Genomic DNA, 26,158 nt, shown 5'->3' with positions numbered 1-26,158 from the left:
CATTTCAGGTAATGTCTACAAAAAAGGAATTAAATTCAATGCATAAAAAATTAAATAACTGCATTTTAAAAGAATTAAATACATTCAAACAAACAAATTTGTTTTTTACATTTTACAATTTAAAATATTCTAACTTTAATATCAGACCAGCTACTTCTAGCCTCTACTGATTATTATTATTATTTATTAAAAAAGTTATAAAATGATAATGATACGCACAATGTCTTTAAAAAATTAAATAAATAAAAAATACTTTAACAAAATGTATCACGGTATTGATTATTGTATTATCTTGTGTTATGATCACCCAGGCCTAGTTTGAAAAGAAAAAAAAAAGAAGAAGAAAGTATGAAAGAAATTAGCTAAAACATGGCTTAAACACTACACAACAATTTGATCACTCTATGGGCATGGCCTAATATTCTAATGAGTGTGGTTGACTGACAGCTCTCTGACCGTGACGCCCCTTGAACGGAAGTTACAGTATGTGCTGTCATACGCAGGAGTATCAGGACCGTTTGTTGTTGTGTGGGAGGGGCAAGTGACATCTGACTTTTAACCACGATTAGCCCCGCCCACTTTGCATCAAAATGAAACATTTATATGATCTGAACGCATTTAACAATTTGTTCTTCAAACTAAGGCACAATGCTGAGAATGTCTAGTAAGTAAATTTGTGTGTGCGCGCGCATACCTGAAGCCTACAATTGGACACTCTTTACAGATGTTACACTTGGCCTGGTGTTTTGCCGTCTCGGCGGCCGCCACTCTGTGCAGCACAGGAAGCCACACCATGGACTGCGGCTCCAGCCTCATCCAATCTACAAACTGCCTCGGCTCCAGCTCCACCTTATTGGTCACCTGAGGAGGAGGAGGAAGAGGAAGAAGTGGTTAACCCAACACAAGAAGGTCAGGACTTGCTGTTATAGGACAATAATCAATTCCACGGCATCACGCCACCCAGTATAAACCACTCTAAGCATACTTATCCTATATTCTCAAACACAACGTACCCAGAGTTCTTTTCACGACAATTAACATAAATATTCAAAACACACACATCATGAGACGTTTTTCTGGAAACAGGACACGAAGAATTATGGCTTTAATATCTCAAGTGGAGTTCATGAGCATCCATATAAACATCCCCATTAACAACATGAGCATAAACAACTGACAAAACATCTCAGAAATCTGAAGAGTGTTGCCATGGAGATGCCCAATAGGAACAATCCGAACCAGAACAGACGCCTCAGCAGGAAGTAGATAAAAGTCAGCGGGGGCATAGACAGTCAGACACACGCATACACACACAGTGTGAGCATGTACACCTGCAGGTCTGAAGTGTGTGTTGGGTCTGTGTGCAATGTGACCTGCAGCCTCAGAGTCAACAAGCAGGGCAAGCAGAGAAAATAGGAGACGGCCACAGGAGGGGGATGAGAGAGAGAGAGAGAGAGAGATAGAGAGAGAGAGAGAGGAAGAAATGAGAAAAGGAGGGAAGAGAGAGATACACACAAATGTAAAGCTGTATTCCCATTCACATGAAACCAGAATGGAAACTGCAAATAATTTCAATAACTATGGATGTGCATTCAGGATATTTCAACAGCTGGAGCTCTGGAAAAATGGGCTGGGTTTGACCTTGCAGCCATTCTGTATGGCATTTCATTTATGTGCCCTGTTGAGAAAAGCTGCAAACCTTCGGATAACATTTCAACTCTGAGCCTTTTCAAACCTAAAAGAAGTTAGTAGTATAGATAACGAATACAGAACTCTAAGTCTTTAAAGCTAAAACTTTAATTGCAGGTCCCACTCTTCCCACCCATAATGCCACTGTGACCAGTAGGAACGCAGTTCCCATCAAAATGCCACTCTGACCTGTTAGGCCACTGATCCGATCTAACTGGGAGATCTATCCGATCTCCCAGTAACCAATCGGACTGCGATTACGGTCAAAAATGCCACTGTGACCAGTCAGACCACCAAACCACCAACGTAACCAACTGGAAAGCAGTTTCCAACAAAATGCCACTACAAATCATTAGACAACAGATCCCGCCGACCGTTTTACCGTAAACAATAAGTTATAGTGATCTAAAATGTCGGTGCAACAAATTGGACCGCAGTTCCAATCCAAAAGTGCCACTCGGACCAGTCAGACTGTAGTTCTGTCCAAAAACATCACTGTGGCCAATCGGATTCCAATTCCAACTCAAAATGTCACTATGACCAACTGGATTGTATTGTTTGCCCAAAACACCGTTGTGGCCAATTGGATTGCAGTTCTAGCCCAAAATGTCACTCTGACCAATCAGATTGCAGTTCTAACCCAAAACACCATCATGGCCAATTGGACAGCAGTTCCAGCCCAAAATGTCACTCTGATTGGAATGTACTGTCGCCCAAAATACCATTGTGACCAATCGGACTGTAGTTCCCACTCAGTTTGTCACCAATCAGACCGCATGATCCAAAAGGTCAAAATGCCACTCTGAGCAATCAGACTGTGGTTCCCACCTAAAATGCCACTGTAACCAATCAGACCACAGTTTCAGCACGCTGCCTAGAAAGGTGAGAGAATGGAAATGTACTTTTAAAGGAAACACTATCGTAGCGAGTGTGTGTTCCAGCCTCACTGTGACAGTTTCTCAGTATTCTACTTGTGGTCTCCTTGTTCCAACATCCTTCAGCCTGGAAATCTATTAGACTCCACCACTGTGAAGCATGTATGAATTGTTGAAAGTGCTCAGAGGATATGAGAGAGGGGGAAGCTGTCAGAGCAAGGGCACACGCATTTACTGAAGAAGCACAAAGAAGCAAAACCTCACAACAAGGTTCTTCTGTCAATATCAGTGGGTCAGTGCTGCTGCTTTTAAAAGCAGTAATAGCTTGTGTGGCATGGAGCAGCATTTACTTTGAAAAAGGACACTTTTGTGATAAATTGTCCATTTTCATGTTCTTGTTTGAGGATTCTTTGCCTCAGTGCTAATGTCTCAGACACTGGACGTACTTCATTTGTAGTTTGTTTCAGAGATTTGTTCCAAACCTTTTTTACAGAGAACTATGTGAATTGCTGACCAGAGTTCTAGGTGCTTGGGCCCCTTGCGTCTCTCTTTCTCTCGCTCTCTCTCTGCCACGAACTCATCTGTCTCCTGGACTGCCATCATTTTGTTGATCTGTTTCTCCTCTCCCAGCCTCCTGTCCAATCACTCCATCCTTCCACACCTCAATCTCATCGATCCGTCTTTTTTTTTTTTCGCTCTCTGCTTGCCTGAACTTCACCCTGGGGTGAGACGCTCGATCTCCCAGAGCATGGCCCAAATCTCACATTTAATCTCCTCTCACACTTCTCTTCCTGTCTGTCTCTCTTTCATTTCACTCTCCCCAGTCAGACAGTGAGAAAGAGAGCCCGAGATAAACCAGAAGAGACAGAGATAGACAGAGAGAGAGGAAAAGAAATAGACACATCAGAGAGATACAATGAGGCAGACTGTAATATATACAGAGATGTAGAGAGAGAGAGAGAGACAGATACAGACACCAAGAGAGAAACAGAAAGAGAGACAGGTATGCAGATGGAGACAGACAGAAAGAGAGACAGACAGAGAGACAGACAGAAAGAAAGACAGCTCAACATGGGTGAAGGAGAGTGAGATGTTATACAGGAAGTAAACCAGTATAATTTTTGTATTATTATGGATGTCCGAGCAGAGAGGTGATGGGTGATCCATCACAGGATATTTTGGGATCTCTCTCACTCTCTTTTACTCTACGTAAGGGTAATCTCTGATAGTGGATATTAGAAAAATGCACAGTTCTAGTTTTTTATGGTGCCAAAACTTTTGGTATGTGAAAGAAGAGAGGAAGAAAGAAAAAAAAAAGCTGTAAGAGCAGCTGGATCGTATCAAATCTTGGGGTCAGAGGTCAAACGAAAAAAGGGAGAAAGGTTACAGCTGATTGGTTAAGATTCTATGATAGTGGCCAGAAGGTTGTGAGTTCGAATACTAGAACAAGTAATGTGTGTGTGTGTGTGTGTGTGTTACATACATGCTGAAAGCAGCTCCTGACGCTCGGTTCGATGTTGCTGCCCCCGAATGCTGCCACCTCTCCGAGCTGCCGTGGGATCTGGATGGCATCATGCAGCAGGAGCCCCAGCTGCCTCTGATCACACGTATCCCCCGGAGAGGACACCTGGTTAAACAGACCTACACACACCCACACACACCCACACACACCCGAAACATTATGCCAGGTTGAACTTGATTATTTTCCACTAACTGCACATCCTGAAGATTTACTCCTTTTACACGGCAGCAACATTCCAACGATTACAATTTTATTATTTAAAGTATTAAATGTTTTACATTCATACACTTGATCCATTTGTAATTAAATTGAATGTTGCAGAATGTCGGAAACCAGTTAGTTCTGGTTATCACTTACATTAACGCAGCTTGACATGTTACAGAGACACCGCAAAGCGGTTAAACTGCTCCTCCGTACTGAACTTTCCCATGGCTGAACCCTGACTGAAACTGGAGACTCCTTCCACAAGTGTTAAATAAACCTTCTCCATATCAAGAGGTCGAGCGATAGTACCTGCCGATAACCGATTAATCAAACTGTAGTTTAAAAAAAAATTTGATACTGAACGCAAACGTACTGACTGTACCGTGAAAACGTTCTGTATGTATAAATATTAACATAAACAAAAGATATACATCCAAACTGAACCAAAACGCAACACTCCAAATAACACGTAAAAATAGAGACGTCCAAAATGAATCGAAACACACTCCAAATAACACGTAAAAATTAGTCAGCGATAGTTTTTATTTTGCCTCTAGAGGCCGCTCTCATACCGCATAACGACAGCAGACGCTTCTCAGCCGAGGACACAACCGGGAAAAACCATCGGTGTGGATTTTTGCAGATAGTTCCAGCAATAGTTTGGTTATCGTTGCAGGTTATTCGGCAAAAGCAATCATCTATCACCAACACTGATGTATTTTTCTTTGCCAAACAACAACCGGAACTGCTGTCATAGCTGCCGTTATAGAAAATGAATCAGAATCGAGAACATCTAATCTAATCGAATTGGTCGGACACCGAATGAACCAAATCCCATCAGGACCTGAACTCTTCTCATCTCGCCAAATGCTGACCGAGTGAAACTTGTGCTCCGAATCACGTACACGCAAAGACATTCCTCTCACACAGGGAGCGTCCGAAGCCCGACATGATGAAACAGCTGCTCACCCATCATACTTATCTAAATTACGCTCTAACAAATGAAGCTGCTACTTCATCTTCAGACAAGAGCTGTCCTGGGAAGCGACGAGGAGCAGGAATTAAAACCACATCCATCCCTCACAGATACGAACGGGCATGGCTACGCATTAACACTAGCACTCCTTGGGAAAAAAGTCTTGCTACATATACGATGAGTAGCGAGATCTTCGCGCTTAAACTGCTTCATTTGTCCTCAGCGCCGTGAGCAAAGCAGCGATCAAAGAGGCACGTATCAGGACAGATCATGGTTTAGATCGAGGTTTAACCCTCAGCCACACAGGTTAGATCCCACTGTGTGTGTGTGAGAATAAATCAGTGTGTTAGGATTAACACGTTTTTGTTTTTTTCCCCCAGGTAAATCAACGCCACGGAATGGACTAGTGTGAAACTGGTCACCGCAGTAGTTTTGAGAAACAGGCGGAGCTTAAAATTTCTCACTGAAATACCTGAATTAGTGTGCGACAGGCGAGTGTTATGACATCATAAAACGCAAGAGCCAATCACGTTCATGTATTCAAATGTCTCTTGTTTTTACACGTTGAAAAAAAAGATGAGAATTTACATCATTCAGACATGTTATTCAGTATGTTATTTTAATGAAATGTAAAGTGTGGAACATGCGAGACCTGCATGTCCCCTTCATAACTTTCCTTTCTTCACCTCCCAGAAACAAGCCGCTAGGTGGATTGGCCGTTCTAAATCGCCTCCTAGGCATTTCGTACAGGAGTTTGCGTAATCGTTGCGGCCTAAAAATTTTTTTTTTCAAAATTTCCGACGCGACTTGCAGAGATTTTTGCGCCTTTATTTTTTGGTGGAAAACTACTCGAATCGGTGAAATCGCAGTCGCGTGAAATCGCTCTTTCGTTGTGACGTTAGTTGATAAACGCGACCTTTTAACTGTACTCGCGTTCGACGCACGTGAATCGAAGAGAGCTTTGGCTGAACGAGTCTCGGCATGAATTTATGGGAAAATCTGCGGTCGTTGTGAAAAATTCCACGTTCCTTCGAATATCGCGGACTTTGCTCGATTTTCCATTCTTTTCTGCGATTGAGCTGCAAAAATCGTGGAATCCTGGAGGGACTGCCTCGGCGTGAATGACCAGGATCAAGTGCATACTAAACAGCAAGGGATGAATACACAAGCATGTAAAACAAGCATGACTGAACGGGTTACCACCCTAAAGCTGATCGTTTTTTCCGATAGCGGTGACGTCCCGAGGTGTTTTATTCCTCTTATACCAGGGCGATTTGCCAACGATTACATCTGTATTCATTAAACGACGGCACGTCGGTAGGTAAACCTTTATAGTTACGTTTAAATGTTGTCATCACTTACATACTATAACACAGCTATAAACACTCGTTCCTTCAACAAGCCTCTCTTTTAAAGATAATAAGACAAAACAAGCGTAGCTCATCATGTGACCAAGCACAGGTAGCCAAAACTTTTACCCAAGTAAAGAAGTAAAACTCCTTCTAAAAAGAATTACTCGAGTAACAGTAAGAGTAATCTGTTTATAATGACTGGAGTAAGAGCAAGAAAGTAAAGTAGCACGTTACTAGTTACTACGGATCTGATTAAAATGAAGGAGAATCCTGAATCTCAGACTACACGGAGACGTGTACTGTAATCACACCTCGGGTTGAAAGTCTGTTCTGTTTACATGATCTAAAACCCGGGTTCGAGATGGAGCGGCGTATCACAGTCCTGCGATGGGTACAATAACACACAACCTCACACTGGAGACTCCTTCCATAAATGTTAAACGCATCATCATACAAAAAGCTATTATGTATTAAATAGCTACATGTTATTATTATTATTGGACTTCGTTTCTGTGATGCACCCGCCAAACAGTTCTGTGCAGATGTTACTAGGGATTCCCTTATCAGAGATTGACCAGGGATCGTTTTTCAAATTGCTGAACTGAACACAAGACTTTCACACAAGCAATACTGTTTAAAACATTACTAGATCATTATTTGTTTTCTTAAAGCAGAAGGAAAATAAAAAAATACAGAAACAACATGAAAGGTGCATCAGCGTGTATTTACCAGTGAGAAAAGAAAAGCGTCTGGAGGCTGATGAAGAGTAAAGGAAAACAAAATCAATCCAAACCCTGGTGTGTGATTAAAGACCTAATGTGAAGGGAATTAATAAACAGTCTCGTGCCACGTCATGCTGCTGGCTTTTCTCTCGCTCTCTCTCACACACACACACACACACACACACACACACACACACACTCTCTCGCTCACACACACACTCTCACACACTCTCGCTCACACACACACACACACCCACCCACACCCTCTCACTCACACCCACACCCTCTCACTCACACCCACACCCTCTCACTCACACCCACACCCTCACACCCTCACACCCTCACCCCCACACCCTCACCCTCACCCCCACACACACCCACACACACTGCTCCCTCGTGGACGACATCATGGCATTTAATTAGCGCCATGCAGAGCTCTGGGATTTGCCGTTGTCATGCACAAGAGGCTCATTTGCATACAGAACAACACGGAGACAGACGTTCAGGGCTTTACGAGTGAGAAGCGAGGGATTTGAAGTTTAAGGGACTTTGATCACTCACTATTTAAGCTGAATGATAAAAGGACATTAGATCAGAGTGATGAGGGATTTGTGGTCTTTTTTTTCTTTTTACATGCTGATCAGTGAAATATTAAGGAAAACATTTCTCTATAAGAGTAAATTAATTGTACAACAAAACGATCCCAATTCAAAATGATTTGCGTCGTGTTTAAAATCAGTGCCGGTTAATTATTCAGTCATTTCTTTATTTTTGGGTATTTGTGTGCGTGTGTGAGTGTGACGGTGCGACTGCTTACATCTGTATTTCTCCTCCAGGTGACCTTTACACAGCGAAAGCAGGCCTATCTTCATGGACAGGACCCGGATCTTCCCGCTGCGACCCCTACACACAACACACAGTACGTGAGAAACAGAAACATGCCGGGGGCACCATTACTTATGAGTACGGCGTTACCTCCACTGACAAACCGAAGAAAGATGCTGGATGACCAGTTATTGAATTCTCGATTGTGATTGGTCAGAAGGTGTCGATTCATCTTCTGGCCCAGCAGCTCTGACAGAAGTCGGCTGTGATTCAAATCACAGCTTTAACGTTTCTATAGTAGCGGCTACAGACGAGTTTGCACTGTCTGGTTTCTCGGTAGTCGTATTTATTTTATTTTTCTTGTGTGTTGTTAACTTCTAGCCGGTGACGGAACGCGTGTTTATCACTGACATAAGTGAGAGCAGGAACTAACTTGTCTCAGTGGGGACAGATTAGAATTTTCTTGTCATCCTTGACATGTGTAGAATCTAAGACTGCATGGGAATCCTTAGAAACCACGACACGTCCTCTTTACTGGGTCAGGATTCCAAAAAAATTTGCAAATTCACAGGGTTCGCCTAGATTGGGGGTTTTGCTGCAATTGGCTAGTTTTGCTATGGATGGCTGCAATTGGCTAGTTTTACAGCGATTGGCTAGTCTTGCAGGGATTGGCTGCGATTGGCTAGTTTTGCTGTGTTTGGCTAGTTTTGCTACAAATGGCTGCGATTGGCTAGTTTTACAGCGATTGGCTAGTGGCTAGTTTTGCTACGATCGGCAAGTTCTGCTGCGATCGGCTAGTTTTGCTACAGGATGTGCAGGGCGTGTGTGAGTGTGTGAGTGTGTGTAGATGCGTACGTGTCGTAGACATTGAGGAGCCAGTTGAGACACATGTCAACGCAGAGCGGCACGTTCACCAGGTCCTTGTGCTCCTGCTCCAGGTCGTCGTAGACGGATGTGAGACAGTTGATGACCTCGGGGACGCAAAGCTGAGTCGAGTTGACGTTCAGTTTGTGCTGCTGGAACATGGCCTGAGCGACGGAGAGGTCCAACAGGTCCACTGAGGGAGACACGGGACATGAAGACAGCATCGGGGTTAGCACTCAGGACAGACAGAAGGGGAAGAAGAACAAGTGCCTACAGTGGCCAGGACTTCCTGGTTACTCTTAATTAGGAAGTCTCAATTCTCTTATACACACACACGAATAAAGTAACAAAAAGCAAAGGGGGATGAGGGAACAAGAAGAGGTGATGAGCTGGCAGTAACACACTGAAGACTGCTCTTCCATTTCACACTCAAGTGTATACACACACACACACACACGGATGCTCTTTGCTATGGTAATTGGGCTGAGTTAATTGGGCTGAGAGAGCAAAGAGAGGCAGTCATGCAGCTCTAATCAAATACTGCAACACACACACACACACACACACACACACACACACACACACACACACACACACACACACACACACACCAGCCCTTAACCCGGACTTAAAGGGTCAACACCTACATGTTTGATGTTGGTGTTCAAAAGTATTAATAATCTTAAAATTCACTAGTTTGGCGCTCGGTTTCACGATCAATTATCTGCAATGTTTATCTACAATCATTTGCAGTAACACAATACTAGAAAAACAAAAAAGTGTGTATTTGTTGCGAAATAAAGCCGAGTAAGGGGGCGCAAACTTTTGCGCTCTGGTGCAGATCTTTTTACGTCACCTCATGATTTTGAAGAGTTACACAAATGGGATGAGTACATACTTTACTGCAGACAAACAAACACACATACTATCTCGCAATCTTTCTCTCCCTCACACACACACCCACACACTTACAGCAGAGCGCTTTCTGTAGTCGCCGTATCTTCATGGCAGTTCTGTAGGCGGAGAATCGCACGTGATTGAGATCAGCTGCAAACAGACAGGAAGAAAATCAGTCGTGTGTAAACACCTCTCTTACCTTAAAACACACACACGCGCGCACACACACACACACACACACACACACACGCTGTGTGAGAGCTGCATGTCAGTGGAGCCTGGCCTCAATTGAATGCCTGTCTGTCCTCAGGATGTCCATTAGCACAGCCGTCATTAGTATTTCTGCTAATTAGCACTCTGTTTCTAATGTGAGGTGTTTGAGTGGATTGCTTGGACATCACTGAGGAGTGTGGGTGTATGTGTGTGTGTGTGTGGGCAGGTGTTCTCTGGCTGGTAATTGGCTGTCAACTGTCCTCGGGGAGGACATGTTTATTGAGCTGAGACAGAAAGTGTGAGTGTGTGAGAGGAAGTTTACATCTGTGTGTGTGATGGAGAGTAAACAGCGAAAAAATGTATATATTGAGAAGCCTCACCAAGGGAATGGTAGAGCTCGGTCATTTTAGGATGATCCCAACATGTCGTCTGTGTCTGATGACTGAGAGAGAGAGAGAGAGAGAGAGAGAGAGAGAGAGATACAGACACACACAAAGAGGGACAAGAAAAGACAAGGGAGAGACACACAGAGAGAGAGAGAGACACACACACACACAAAGAGACCAAGAGATAAGAGACAAACCAAGAAAGAGAGAGTGAATCAGAAAACCAGACACAAAATGTAATGGAGAGAGAGGAAAAGAGACAGACAGAAAGCAAGAGAGAAGAGAAAGACACAGAGAATGAGAGTGAGAGAGACGAAGAGATACAGACACACACACAAAGACAGACAAGTAAAAGAAAGAAAGACAGTGAGTGAGAGAGACACACAGACAGAAAGAGACAGACAAAAAGATGAGAGGGAGTGAGAGAAAGAGAGATGAGAGACAGAACAGGAAAGGGAGACACAGAAAACCAGACACAGAAAGTGAAAGACAAAGAGATGAGAGAGTTTAGTACATATCTAAACTATTACCTTATGTCTTCTCTGTTCTGTTACATTACTGTTACACTTATTGAACTGCATCTTTGAGTTATTCAAATGAATAAAAAGCTATTATTATTATTATTATTATTATTATTATAAATAATAATGGCTGTCTGCTATACAGTAATGAGTTCAAGATCAAACAGATTCAAGCACCAAACACTGAACTGTCACATGTAAAAGTGGCGTCACATTACTGTGCCTGGATTTGTGGCAGTAATCCTCTTCTTAGTCTCCACAGGGAGGTATTACGCGCACACGCGCGCACACACGCGCACACACGCACACACGCGCGCACACACGCGCGCACACACACACAATCAGCTGCTCAAGAGGAAACAATATGAGATAGAGAGAGAAAGAATAACAGAGACGAGATTGAGAGAATTAAAACCCACTGAGACGCATCAAACTCTAATAACGTCAAGAGAAAGACAGTCAGGAGGTGACACTCTGAGATAAGGACGATTCAGTGTCTCTCTCTCGCTCTCTCTTGCTCTCTCTCCCCTTCACTGAACCCCCTCTCTCACTCTCAGCCATCACGGCTTGATCAACTGACAGGAAACGGGGACAAAATGAATAATTCTGCTCAGTGTGTGACAGGTTTTGTGATTCCGACCTCCTATGAAGAGAGGAAGAAGTGAGAGAGAGACAGAGAGAAAAGATGGCAGCTCTCGCTCATGTTTTGACAGTGCAGTCAAATTTCCTCTAAATAGATGTCAAGCCCATCTTTGCACCAAAAACATGTCAATCGCTGAAGCTATATATGTAAATAAGAACAACATGCTATCCAGCCAGCTAACACGAGCTAACCTGACAGGATTTCTGATATAAGTCATATACATATTAATAATATTAATTGATAACACTGGTCAGTTAGCTGAAATCAACTAACCTGACAGGATTTCAAGTTGTTTTCATTGATGTTCATAGAATTCACTGCTAATGCTAGTCAGCTAGCTAACACGAGCTAACCTGACAGGATTTCTAAGTCATATACATCGATATTAGTAATATTGATTGATAACGCTAGTCAGTTAGCTAAAATCAGCTAACATAACAGGATTTTTAAGTGATATTCATAAATTGTCATGTCTCCACTGTATTTCTAGTCAGCTAGCTAACATGAGCTAACCTGACAGGATTTCTGACCGGATTTTTAAGTCGTATTCATAGATATTAATACTACTCATGGATAACTGTAGTCCATTAGCTAAAATCAGCTAACCCGACAGGATTTCAAGTTGTTTTCACTGATGTTCATAGTGTTCACTGCAAATGCTAGCTAAATTAGCTAATCTGACAGGATTCCTGAGAGACTATTTAAAATCATATTTATAAACGTTTCTAGTTTTCACAGCTAACGCTAGTCAGCGAGCTAAAATAAGCTAATCTGATAGGATTTCTGAGAGACTATTAAGTCATTTAGAACCATGCTCAAACTTGTCAACGGTATCACTAGCAAGCTAGATAAAATGAGCTAATCTGACAGGATGTCAGAGAGGCTTTTACATCATATTAGTAAATGTTCAGTCTTTGCTGCAAATGCAAGTCAGTTATCTAAAATCAGCGAAACAATAAGCTAAACAGGCTATCTGAGTCTATATGTCATTTTCACTGATGTTCATGTTCACAAAGCAATGCTAATACTATTGAGTTAACAGAAAGCAGCTAATCTGACAGGATTTCTGAGAAGACTTTTAGTCCCAACTTTTAGATTTTCACTGATGTTCATACTCACCACTCAACAATATTTAGCTAGCAAAAGATCAGCTAATCTGACAGGATTTCTGAGAGGATTATTCAGCCATATTCATAAATGATAAGAGTTCAAACGCCTTTCCGGTAATTACACGCATGATGCACAAATGTGCCACAAGCAGCCTGGATTGTGATTGGCAGGATGGAATTGTACAGAAGTGCAGTATTTGTTTTCATGTTCCTAGGCTGAAACGTGTGTGTGTGTGTGTGTGTGTGCCTAAGGTCAGTATCTCCAGGCTGAACTCCTGCTGCTCCTCAAAAACGCAGCTCACCGTTTCCTGTCTCGCTTACAGATGCTACGGTATAGTCTGGAGATTAGAAACGACGCCTGCGAGGGGTGGTGTGTTTGAGATCCGTGGCCGATCTCGGTCTTTGATCCACGCCGTAATTGCCCATGTTACTGCAATTAGCACAAACAAACGATGAGCACCAGTACGTCCTGTTTAGCTGGGCCTTTCCGTTCACACTGTAGATACACATCAGAGTGCATTGATGGCGCGTTACTGCTAGCTATATAGCCAAGTGCTGTACAGCAGTTGGTTATATGGCAAAAGAAAATAAAACTTGGAAAGCTAAGCTAAGCTAGCTGCTTGTTTGTTTGTTTTCGATATTCTCCCAAGATTCTCAGTTTTTCTGTTTATATCCAAAATTCATGGTATCGTCTGTAGGTCTGAAATCCGTGAGTCACACCATGTTCGCCAAAATTATAGGGCTGTTGTTTCCATCTGTGAATGTACAACACACACACACATACCCACACAAGAGGAATGAAAAACGAATGAAAAGTGCATTTCTCCATGTTAGCAAAAAGACTAAGAATCCCAGAGCACGGCTACAATTCAAGCAGATGCTCTAGGGTCAAAGGTCAGCCGAGGCAGTACAGGGACTGTGAATGGAAGAGGTGTTTCTTTTTCTCTTCCACCCACATGCATTCTGTCTTAACTGAAGAATAATGCCATAAATAAGTGTGGCGAGCTTATTCGGTCTAATGAATAGCTTGAATCACTTTTAACGACTCGTTCTCTCAGCTACTGCCGTTTTAGTCTCTTCAGATTTGTTTATCATTGGGTAGATTGTTGTAAGAGTAAGAGCTCTCTATCTCCACATGGTGCTGGGAAAACTCTAGAAGACCTCCTCTTCCATTAAAACTACGTTCACATTAGAAGTTTGAAGTAGGCCAACTCTGAAAGAAAAGAAAAAGGGGAAAAAAAAAAAAAAAAATGACGCAGATCTGAGACAGACATTAGCCAGCTAGCTAACGTCAGCTTTTAGGTTTCTATTCATGAACGTTTAATCATTATCCCTGCTCATGCTAGCTAGCATAAATCAGCTAATCTGACAGGAGTTCTAAGAGGACTTTTAGGTTTCTATTCATAAATGCTTATAATCCTGACCGCTAATGCTAGCTAGCTATACATCAGCTAATCTGAAAAAAGATTTCTAAAAGGATTTTTAAGTCATTTTCATTCATGCTTATACAGCTAGCCAAAATGAGTTTATGATTTTTTAAATTTATATTCATACTTATCAATGCTAACACTTGTCTGTTTGCTAAAATCAGCTAATCTGGCAGTATTTCTGAGAGGATTTTAAGTGATTTATATTTACATCCATATTTACAGATGCTTTCACTAGTCACTTAGCTAAAATCAGCTAATCTGGCAGGATTTCTGAGAGGATTTTAAGCGATTTTTATTTATAGTCATATTTATTAATGCTAACGCTAGTCACTTAGCTAAAATCAGCTAATCTGACTCATACTTTTGGGGATTTCTGAGAGGATATTCACATCATATTCATAAAATGTTAAATGTCAAAACTGAGCGATGAGGCTTTTAATAAGAATTCAGCCTTAGAGCTTTTAGCCTTTTAACCCTGCAGGGATGAGTCAGTGCTGAAATAGAGGCTTGGGTAGATACACATCAGAGCGAGAGAGAGAGAGAGAGAGCGAGAGAGTGTGTGTGTGTGTCAGTCTCATGGTCGGCCTGACAGTCTGAGCCTTGTAAAAAGTCACCAGGTCAAAGAGGAGTTGTCTTTCTCGTCTCGTCTCTGAACTTCCTGTTTCGTCGTCCAGCCGGACCTGCGTGCCGGACTTACAGCAGGGAAATTAACCTGTCAGTCAGGAGCTTGTTGCCTTCAACTTCCTGCTGCGAGACTCATGTAAGCCTCAAACATTACACAGGTCCTGGTTACCCTGCATCCCAGTCAGCAGGAGGCCAGCGAGTTTTAATTAGGAAGCGGAGAAGCGTGTGGGTGGGGTGGGGGGCTGGAGGGGTTTACAATTCAGGAATTATACCCAAAACCGTGAAGAAGTGCAGCGCTGAAAGGTGTACAGAAAGGTGGCGCATGCATTTATTGATGGCCAAGTGATTGACCATATGGCTGCCGTCAGCCAGGTCTGCCGAGAGACGTCGATTTGGCAGCTATGTGACTCATCATTCACACTCACTCTCTCATACACACACACAGCTGGTGTTGACTTCTTTCCTGCTCGCTTTTATCTCCTCTCCCTTCATGTGCCAAGCAAGTGGGCAAAAATCCCTCACACACACGACCCAGGTGTACAGAGAGACACATCTCCCTGTCTTTCAGACTCTCTTTTCTCTTTCCACCTCCTCCCTTGTTTCTTGCAGCGGTCTTAAATCTCCTACTCGGCGATCACCTCGTCCACGGCTCCGCGGAGCGTGAAAGTCGGCGCTGACGCAGGAAAAATGTGTGAGAAGTTGGTAAAAGTGACGGAAGAGACACCGGTGCTAATAACATTCTGAATTTCTCTCCCGGATTTGCGTCACTGGATCTCTCTCGCGGTCTCTCTCCTTCGTAACATTTCCTCGGTCACTACGTTAGGGCTGAAGAAATTTGAAGAAACTTTGCTTTTCATATACAGTCTGGAATTACCGACACCGTTAAGGAAAAACAAGCAAACGCGATGTCCGTGATGTCCGAACCACACCACCCTGTTGTTGACTATTTTCCCAGAACAGCACACCCCCCCGAGTGTTTTAGTCCTTCACTTCATACGTTATAGGCTCATTTATAGTGAAATGAAATGAAGTCAAATACTAAATAGCTTCTCGAATCAGATTTTCAGGTTTAGATCAACGGCTAAACTATGACCAGAAGCTAAAAAGTAAACAAACGTCGTCAGAATCAGAAAACAAAACGTTTTCTAAACAGCCAGGTGGGGACAAAACCAAAAACTGCACAGTCGCGGCACATTCTGGAGATATGATCGCCACGTCTCCAGACCAGAAGATGGACTCGAAACAGAATCCAGCTGGAGGACTTTGTTCCCGTTCATAAACTCGGCTAATAGAGCCGGGCATCAGAGTTATGAACCGGCACATTCTCTCTCTCTCTCTGTGTGAGAGTGTACGTGTACATCAGTGACACTTACTTGATGTAGTAGGGCACTTTATTCTGGGATACTGCTCTCTGCCAGGGCATCTGCACTGAAGCTGTGGACACACACACACACACACACACACACACACACACTTCATTAAAACAACTTTCACATTGGTGTTGATTTATAGAACCTCAAAAGGCGCTTCATTAGCGGTGAACGAACCTCGGCCCATTAATCCGTTCATTAACAACTTTTGTTGATTTTATTCCGATACACAACCGGCGCAAGAGACTGAGAGCTTCAGCTAATTATATTTTCGATTCCTAGGCACGGCTGACCTGGTTTCCACGGTGACACCGATACCAGAATCACCTCTGGGAATCATCGGCACGCCTCGGTGGGGGGGGGGGGGGGGGGGGGTGTTTCGGTGCTGACTTCAATCGCTACTAGGATTGGCCGACAGGTTCGAGTTACCGAAACATCAAGCAAAGTTGCGGTGAAGGGATATCATTTCCGAACGCTATCCAAAAACGGCAGGACGCGTCTCGTCACCTCACCTCCGACACTCTTCAGACCGTTTCTTTCTTTCGCTCAGGTTTGACTTTACGGTCGTAACAAGCGCTGTCCGTTTACGGAGTGTTTTCTAAAGTAGACGGTGCTCCTTGTATAATGGGACAACGACCGTGGCTACAAGCAAGGGTCTCGTGACACAGTGTCGAATCATTTTGGCGTTCAATAAGGCCTAACTGGAGACCCTGAGATCATGATTAGTCATTTCTGGCTCACATTTGGCACACAGTATGGCCAAATGTACAGCATATGGATGCCCAGACGATCACACCCATGTGTGCTTTCTGAACATGCAATTCCAGATGTTGTCCCTTTTTGTTGTTATGATAAGCGCCACTCTTCTGGGAAGGCTTTCCAATAGGGTGAAGCGCGTGGATGTGTGGATTTTTTGTTCATTCAGATACAAGAGCATTAGTGAGGTCAGGCAGGGCGCAGTCAGAGTTCCAGAGTTGGGGTTGAGGTGCAGGACACTCGAGTTCTTCACATCCAACCATGGCAAACCATGTCTTCATGGAGCTCTGTGCTTTGTGCACAAGAGCATGGTCATGCTGGAACAGGTTTGAGTTCCATTGAAAAGAAATTGTAAGGCTACAGCATGTAAAGGCGTTCAATACGATTGTGCTTTCAAATCTGTGGCAACAGTTTGAGGAAGAACCACATACGAGTGTGATGGTCAGGTGTCTATCTCCATGTGGCCATATAGTGTGTATACAAGACAGGAAGATGGCACTGGACAGCTCTCCATCCACTTGGAGCACCAGGAGTGGTGCAGAAGATGATGAGCACAATTTTAAAATGCAAATCCAAACAGCTGTGCTTTCCTGCTGAGAGCCAGGAGAGAATCGGAGAAGCTTTCACTGCCCTTTCATCTCATCCCAGCGTATCAGTTTGAACCGGTATTGTCTTTACTCCTGGAGTGCTGCTTTTAAGCCGAACGGAAAAAAGACACAGCAATCGCGGCAGCCAATAACAGCACGGAGTCAAGAACGTCAGAGTCAAGCGACGCGGAGTTAACGAACACCTGCTCGGAGTCATTACACGGCAGGAGTAAAGGGTGACGTGGGTGTGGACATAGCTGTCCTTCTTCTCACGCACTGTTAATGAGAAGGAATTGCTGGACATGTATATTCAACATCACGAAGAATTCCTGTCTGCGTGAAGACTAATTTTAGTCTGCCCCCCCCCCCCCCCACTAAAATTAGTGTGTGAGTAGCATCACTAACACCAGGACCATTTAGGAAATGAGATTGTGCGGAGATGATCGGATGGACGGAAGCAGAGGAGACATGAAGACGGTGGATTAATTAACCTCTGAATTATTCATTGTCAAAGCCTCTCTAATGGAGTTTGTGTGTTCTGGGAGAGAGGGAGAGAGACAGAGAGAGCTTTACAGAGTGCTAACTGTGCATTTCCAAAAAAATCTGTGATAAAACCTCCCTGGAAATGAACAACAACAAACAAAAAAAAACACGGCCGGACGGATATGATCTGAATGCACGCACTTACACTTACCTTAACGGCTAATAAATTTCCCCGTTCCTGTTTATTCATTTGCTATTGTTCAGAAGTGATTTTATGGGATTTGAACCCACGGCCTTCTAGTTTTTCTGTTTGTCGTGTCACCTTATCAACGAGGTCTCACACACTCTGGCCCTGATTTAGTAAAGGTGTTGGTTTGGGTGTAAGGAACTTGATAAGGTCTGTAAAAACACGGGTTGCAGGTGAAATCTACTCGTGTATCTGGTGTGTCTATTTTGCATATTAATAAACAAACAATTCAGGATCCTGCCTATTTCTGACCACAGGAAGATGAAAAGATAGCATTATTACATGCATCTCAGGACCTACTCTGGTTTATTTTAGGTTCATATGTTATTTTAAAAAAAATTCAATTTGCTTCACTTCCACTACAATTAATGCATACAGGAGTCCCACTCACAAACCTTAAAAAAACGGCATTAACTAAGAGAGTGTGTGTGTGTGTGAGAGAGTGAGCGAAAGAGACATACTGGAGAGGAAGTGCTGTGATGAGGGTCCAAAGTCTCTGTGAGCTTCCTGTAGGAGCCTCAATCTCTCCTCGATGGCTGCCTAGAGAGAGAGAGAAAAAGAAAGAGAGAGAAAGAGAAAGAGAGAGAGAACAAGAATGAGAGCAGTAATAGATAGATGGATACAGTAGACAGACAGATAGACAGATAGAAAGACAGACAGAAAGAGACAGGCAGATAGATAGAGAGACAGATAGACAGACAGACAGGTAGATAGAAAGACAGACAGAAAGAGACAGGCAGATAGATAGATAGATAGACAGACAGATAAAGACAAACAACAGATAGATAGATCGACAGGCAGAGGCAGATAGATAGACAGACAGAGAGAGAGAGAGGGGGGGGGAGAGGGAGAGAGTGAGGGGGTGAGAGAGCGACAGAGAGAGAGAGAGAGAGAGAGAGAGAGAGAGAGAGAGAGAGTGTGTGTGTGTGTGTGTGTGTAACTCACCAGGTCACAGTATATTACAGCATGCAGAATGGATTAAGCTCATGTGTTGTTTATTTTCAGTTTTTACAGTTTTTTACATTACGGTTAGATAAAGAAAGCTGAAAAAGACCTAAAGACCTCTTAATAATCAGAAAAAATTAATTTGTGTGTGGAGCACCAGTGTGGACACACACACACACGTGTATCTGTGCTGCTGTCACATTTACAACTGCATCTCCTAATGACCACTAAATTACCATCTCACCTCTCATTACACACACACACACACACACACACACACACACACACACACAGAGTTCCACTGTTAACTACATCAATTTCCACACATGCAAACACACACACACTCAGCTGGTGGTGAGCCAGACACCGACCTTCAGACAGATGATGATGAAGGATGGGTGGAGAGAGAGACAGAAAGATAGAGATAATGTGTGAGTGTGTGAGTGTGTGTGTGTGTGTGTGTGTGAGAGAGAGAGAGAGAGAGAGAGAGAGAGAGAGAGATAATTTATATTCAAACTGTGATGTATGAATGGAGAAATGGATGAAGGGCACACAAGTGATGACAAAACAAGAAATGAGGAAAATAAGGACGGTGAAAAAGAAGGTCAAAAACCACTCAAGAGGAGAGAAGTTTGTTTGTGTGTGTGTGTGTGTGTGTGTGTGTGTGTGTGTGTGTGTGTGTGTGTACGTACCTGTAGTAAGTTCCAGCGCGTGTTCAGGCTGTCCAGTTGTCTGCTGGTGGTGGAGGAAAGTTGCACATCCAGAGGAGCCAATTCACTCGCCAACACGTTCACCGCCAACATCTCCTGCTTCAGAGGCGCCACTTCGTCTCGGAACGCCTACACACACACACACTCAATTATACTTGTTTTGTGAAAAAGTATTTACCCCCATCCTGATTTCTTCTGTTTGTGTATATCTCATACTAAATAGTTTTAGAGCTTCAAATGAAAAACAACAGAAAACAAAGGCAACCTGATTAAACACATGATACAGTTTTTATTTTATTTTTATTTTTATCCAACACCCCTCACCCATGTGAAAAACTAACTGCTCCTTTAAACTTAAAAGCTGGTTGTGCCATGTTTAGCAGCAAAAACTGCAACCAAACACAAAATAAAACAAAATAAAGCAGGGCGGGCGAGGGAACGACTGCTTTCAACCGCTATTCGTGGTTATCCAAGTGACGGAGGTCAGACAGCTAATGATAACCCGAAGGTCTATAAAACGAAATAAATAAATAAAGTACTTCCTAATTGGATGACCTTTGACCCCATGTGGGCTGAAGTGTCTCGGATGTGAGCGGCTGATTCTGAAAGCACGTTTATTAGGACTGATGAGTGCGTTCACTGGTTTCAACTCAAACTAACGGGTCAGCGTCGATGCTCTCGGGTCGACATGATAAGTCTCAGAACACAAAATTTAAAGCATCCTTGAAGGGGCAATGTGAATAATAATGTTTATGGATAACGTTACGACCCTGCAATGTTTATGGATAACGTTAGCAAAGTTAACTAGCTAGCTATGTACAAGGAACAGCAAAGAACACAGGCGAAAAGAACGATAACATGTCACCGACAGAAGGCAACATATTACCAGTAGAGACCCACAGAGACCCTTATACAATTCCCATTATAACCATTAAAACCGTTACAAATTCTGAGGGTTTCTATTGTTTTTTTTTTTTCAGCGGAGATGTTTTCAACCTTAAAAATCTACAGTACAGAGTTATTCCTTGTCATGGTTGAAAATCCGTTTAAAAGTGACTGATGCTAATTTTTAAATGGCGTTATAGACGTAGCTCATAGCGTGTTAATCTCATCTCGCCAGCTGGAAATTATAAGGTATAATTAGCTGCGATTAGCTGAAGCTAGCTGGGTTTTTTTTGTTTTGTTTTTTTAAACGCAACATTCAAATACATACAGCTCTCCAAAGTCACACTGATGTTTGTGTTTCTCCGTTCTTTCATTTTGGGGAGTCTTCCCATTCCCCACCCAACAGCTTATAAACCTTTAAACAAAGCTTTTGCCAAACACTACAAACAGAATTTGGACTTTAAAATCGTGGAGTCCACTTTTAAAATACGTTTTTTTAACACCCAGGTGTGCAGCACTTCATGCTGTTTGTTTGCTGACATAAAGACATGCACAAAGCAAGAGCTTACTTAATGCTGCCAAATACTAATTAGGCAAAGTGCACCTGCGTTCATTTGCATGCATGTTTTTAGTTGACCACCCGCTAAAACGGCCACCTCCACCATCGCTAGAAGTGATCTAAACGGTGCTTTTCGAAGTAAATCTGCCCCCATATGTTCTCAAATGCACTGCTTCTGACTAATGAGGAACAGATGGATATGCACTGCAATACATCAACAGAGCTACATGATGTCTGGGACCTGAACAAAACAGCGTGTGTTTCAAATCTTTTAATGATCCTTTTTGCTTACTTCTTTACGGCTGATTTCTTACAGAATACAGCTGTGGCGATCCAAAAAGTTTGTCGCTACTTATCTGTATCCATTCACGATCACTCACCGTGGTTTTTTCGATGTGGTCCTGCAGCGAGTCGATGAGCAGGTCTCCGACAGGCTGCCAACGGCCTTTGACCTCCTCAGGTCGGCTCAGGTGCACGTCCAACTGGTCCATGGCGCTCTGCAAGTCCTGGAGTTTCTCCAGGGAGCGTTCCACCTGCTCGTGCCAACCTCCTACGTGCCCGAGCAGCCTCTCCCAGCGCTCGCGCACCTCGGCTGCCTGCTTTCGGATCGCCCTCGCGACCCGCTGGGCCTTCTCCTCCGGAGACAACTCTAAGAGGAGAGGAAAATGAAAGAGATGGTAAGTACTCCTCAAAGCCAATGTCCAAGTCCCAGGAAACTTTCAAAGAGAATTAACAGACCAGTGCAAGCAGCAAGAATTGGGACTGTATAACCTGATATGTGACAAGCTACCATGGAGCTAGCACAGTGGACAGTGATCACACGATTAGCCTTTGCTTGACTGCTATGCACAACGTGAAAAGGCAAACTTTAGCTTTTATGTCTACTTCTAGCTTATACTAGAGATTCTCCTCATTTCGTAACTAAACACCATCAAAGACTGCCTAATTTCACAGGAGGAGTCCAGCTCACTCAGTACACAACTTCTCAACCAAAGACTGTTGGAAAAAATAAAAAAAGTTTACTCGACTCTGACTTCTTTACTTTTAACAAAACTCTTTACTTTTAGCTTGCTTGCTCCAAAAAACTCACCAAGTCTCGGTGTCCAAAAGTCCAAAAAGTTTATCTGTCAGAAGATAGTAACCAGATATGGGCATAAACAAAAGTGTGGATTTCAACCTTGAAGATTCAGAAGCTTGGGGCCAGAAAAATATATGATAAGTATCAGACGATTTGGGCCCCAGACTAAAAGAGACCACTGAAGTGAGATCATTGGAAAGGGTAAAGCTTTATTCTTTGGCAGGAGCTTATGCAAGATTGGGACCATGCACTTTACATCGAAAGGGCAAAACTTCTAATGAAGATAGGGAAGTGACCAATTATTCATACTTCATACCGTGGCCAGCGGATCTCGACAGATCTCAATAGAAAGCAAATTAGAAAGGATTTGCCTCAGGAACATGTAATCCACCAACAAGGAAGGAGTTAAAAAAATAAGGTATTTATCTTCATTTTCAGTGGCGGCCATTTTGACGCACTTGGAAACCTGAAGGCCGCGGTACAGTATATTCATTATCACTTTTTTTATGCTTTGCACAAACACCTTCCACCTTAAAACCACTACATCGCTTATTTTTTCAAGCCTTTCCTTGGCCGAGTTACCTGATTAACACCCAGAAAAAAAGATTCGTTAAAAGGATTAATGAGGAATTCCATTATTAATGTTTTCAAACGAACTGGGATGCACAACATTTTGCCATTTGAAAGCTTTTGTTTCACTTCTGAATCCCCTGCCAAGCATAAAATCTATTTAGGAAGGACTAAAAGAGGGAACATACTGTCACTGTTTTCAGCGCACTTGGAAGCCTCAAGCTGTGCAGCTGAGCATCCTTGAAATTTGCTCCTGAATCTATCGACCAGCCTGAAAGCTGTTTGGGGAGGATTAAAGGGAGAGCGCTGTTAGGGAAGGAACTGGCCTGGGGCACGGCTGAGAGGTGGTGCGGTACTGAAGACCTGAGGATCTTCATCTTTCAAGTCATTGAAAGATCTGAGAAATGGCAGTAATCTGTTTCCTGGTATATGGGTCAGATTTGTATCAGAGGATTAGAAGTGCTAGAGGTGATACTACTGTCAGAAATTCGGCCTTGCCGGAGAGTCGGCTTGACGACTATCCAGCCGTCATCTCTCGTCCACTATATGATGTTTCTTATAGTAAAGAAAGAAATACCACAAAAGCGCAGCTCATGGAATTACAATGTTTGATATTAGATGCCCAAGTGATGGACTGGTGTTCCTTACACCCATAGGCTCTCATAGGGATAGAGTCTGGACCCACTGCAACCCTGACCAGGTGAAAGCTCTTACTGAAGATGAATGAATGAATGTTAAACATCTAAAATCATATACATTTAAATTTCACTGGCAAATATCTGACAGGACAATTTGCATATTAAAGTCCCAAGGACAAAAAGACCATTGACTGCTGTGCAACTGTGAGTGGTATGAAGACATATATTGCTTATTACAGGTACCAATTTGGTAGTTTTGGCCGGGAGGCGATGTATTGGCTGGTTGAAGGTGTAAAAACTGAATAGAGTGCTGTAAATAAAGATTCAGTCATACCTGATTTTGTTATTTCGCCTGTGAACTATAAAACGTGCAAAATCGAAACATTCTACACAAGGCCATAACCCCAGCAAAACTCTCCAGTGGGTAGTAACCATGCAGTCTTGGTCAGGGTCACTGGTTCAATATACAAGACAGGAATAGTTCAGACTAAATCAAAGCTAACTGCAAGCCTCAGGTTAGACCCTAGGTTCTCCAGAGGAACCGTTACTAGTTCATTACTGTTGCTCACTCCAGGCAGAATGTTGTTGAAGTTGACCTTGACTCAAGCACAGCTTTGAGAAAAGTAGAGCTGAGCGGATCAGGACCCCTGTGGTTTCGACTCGGGCCAAACTGGATCTAAACTTTCAAATCAAGGCTAAGCACCAGTTATATAAACCTTAAAAAACTTTCCAAAGTTTTTCATGGTACACTTAAAAGTTCATCTACTGCCCAAACGGCAATGCAACAAAATGTTTTAACTGAATGGAAAAGGCAATGAACTTGCTTTAGGTTTAGTACTAGAATGCTTCAACATTGACCGTCGAGCAAGACTCAACATCAACCAGTGATTAACAACAAAAATGAGTCCCTCCAGAAATGGAGTCCGTCCATCCATCCATCTTCTACCGCTTACTCCTTCTTCAGGGTCGCGGGGGACCCCCGCGACCCCTGAAGAAATGGAGTCATAATCTTTATTTATTCTACTTCATATTGGCGCTTCAGTGGATGTTAATTTTTTTTATAAACCTGAGTAACAATTGTAAACAATAAAAGAGAGTTTAGTAGCTTTATTAAAGTGGTGGCGACTAGAACGATTCAACGAGCGTTTAACTTTTAGCTTCGTTACAGACCTCCATCTCCTCACATTTAAACACAACTTCGAGCAAGAACTAAGATGAGACAAACAATACAGGCTGTGTTATATAACCAACACCCAAGGACTTTTTGTCATTAACTTTTGTCAAGGGTGAAGACACAACAGGCTTTATAAAGTCATGATCAGTCCTCAGGAATTGAAGGACTTGGTAGTTTCAGACCTTTGAATGTGAACAATATACGCGTTTCTATATGGGTTCTACTGGCAAATATGCATCAGGGAGCATCTTTCTATCCCCGGTGATTACACATCAAGGTCTTTAGTTGCTGTCGTTAATGCAGCTGGTGTTCGAACACAGAGTATTGGCAACAGGAAGGAGGAGGCCGGTAGCTCTAATCTGCCTCGGTTTAACGAAAAGGCACTTGCGGTGGTAATGACTTTTTCCTGAACTCGTACACAAAGTTGCAAATGGCTGCTATGGATATCAGATGAGAAGCAGAAGAACCACCATAAATAATAAACTAGCCTCATTACAAGATGAAACCAAAACATCAGCATTTCTGAAGGATCATAACCAAGCGTAAATAATGCATATTATAGTCCTAAAAACCTCCATTTGGAACTGTTGTGCACGGCAGACTGCCTAGTCCTGGTGCAAAGCTAGCGATAGAGAAAATATACTAGATGTATTTCCGCTATGGTTCCAGAACTCTGTGAGGAAAAAGACCTCTGCTTAGGTTTGCAGAAGTTGCCAAACTGCACAACATTTAGAGCATTTCAGTGGCACAGTGACACAGGAACCATGCGGGGAAATTCAGATTGAAAACGTGTTGTTATTTTTATTCATTACACAAATACAGTGCTGGAAATATTGAAACTTTTTTAACCAGCTGCATGCAAATGGAGCACAGTTTCACACTTCAAGTCTTTTGTTGCCTTGTGCAAGCAGCATGTCACTAGAAACATCACCCGTGATGAGTCACTGCTTATGTGAAACAACAGCTTGATGGAAATGTCCTGCTTTTCCACTTGTGCTGAGCAACAGCTGATAGAAGACAAGCTTGAAGGTTTTCAAAATTGGTGGGTAAGAGGGTTAGCCATTCAGAAAAAAAACTTGCTTTTTCACCAAGCATCCTTTCGATAAGGATTGGTCATTCAACAATGCTCAGCTACAGCTACCTCCATCCAAATAGTTCCTGGTTTGTAGGTTTCAGAAACTAGAGCCCACATAATGTCAGCCCAGCTATCCTGGTGGAAGCATGCCTAAAGTTCCCGGGTTCCTGTAAAAGTTCCTTTGGTGGAAAGAAGGATAAAGTTCTCATAAATGATTCCTTGGTGGAAA

The 26,158-nt window shown here is 42.8% G+C and overlaps 1 protein-coding gene across 4 annotated transcripts in view; it reads right to left on the bottom strand.

The window, feature by feature from the left end:
- utrn (utrophin) overlaps window positions 1–26,158 on the bottom strand; it is a 180,590-nt gene that overhangs the window by 29,764 nt on the left and 124,668 nt on the right. For all 4 annotated transcript variants that reach the window (XM_053643180.1, XM_053643182.1, XM_053643181.1 and 1 more), the window contains 10 exons: window positions 21,775–22,043; window positions 19,933–20,079; window positions 18,757–18,835; window positions 16,226–16,286; window positions 10,520–10,581; window positions 10,002–10,076; window positions 9,021–9,222; window positions 8,158–8,243; window positions 4,048–4,205; window positions 695–861 (listed from right to left, as the gene is read on the bottom strand). In XM_053643180.1, coding sequence (XP_053499155.1) covers window positions 695–861; window positions 4,048–4,205; window positions 8,158–8,243; window positions 9,021–9,222; window positions 10,002–10,076; window positions 10,520–10,581; window positions 16,226–16,286; window positions 18,757–18,835; window positions 19,933–20,079; window positions 21,775–22,043 — 1,306 coding nt within the window. The remainder of the gene's footprint in view (window positions 1–694; window positions 862–4,047; window positions 4,206–8,157; window positions 8,244–9,020; window positions 9,223–10,001; window positions 10,077–10,519; window positions 10,582–16,225; window positions 16,287–18,756; window positions 18,836–19,932; window positions 20,080–21,774; window positions 22,044–26,158) is intronic.

Source organism: Ictalurus furcatus, chromosome 15 (assembly GCF_023375685.1).
Source record: "Ictalurus furcatus strain D&B chromosome 15, Billie_1.0, whole genome shotgun sequence".
Taxonomy (NCBI): domain Eukaryota; kingdom Metazoa; phylum Chordata; class Actinopteri; order Siluriformes; family Ictaluridae; genus Ictalurus; species Ictalurus furcatus.
Note: the sequence above shows the minus strand (reverse complement) of the source record. Positions and strands in the feature narration are given on the sequence as shown.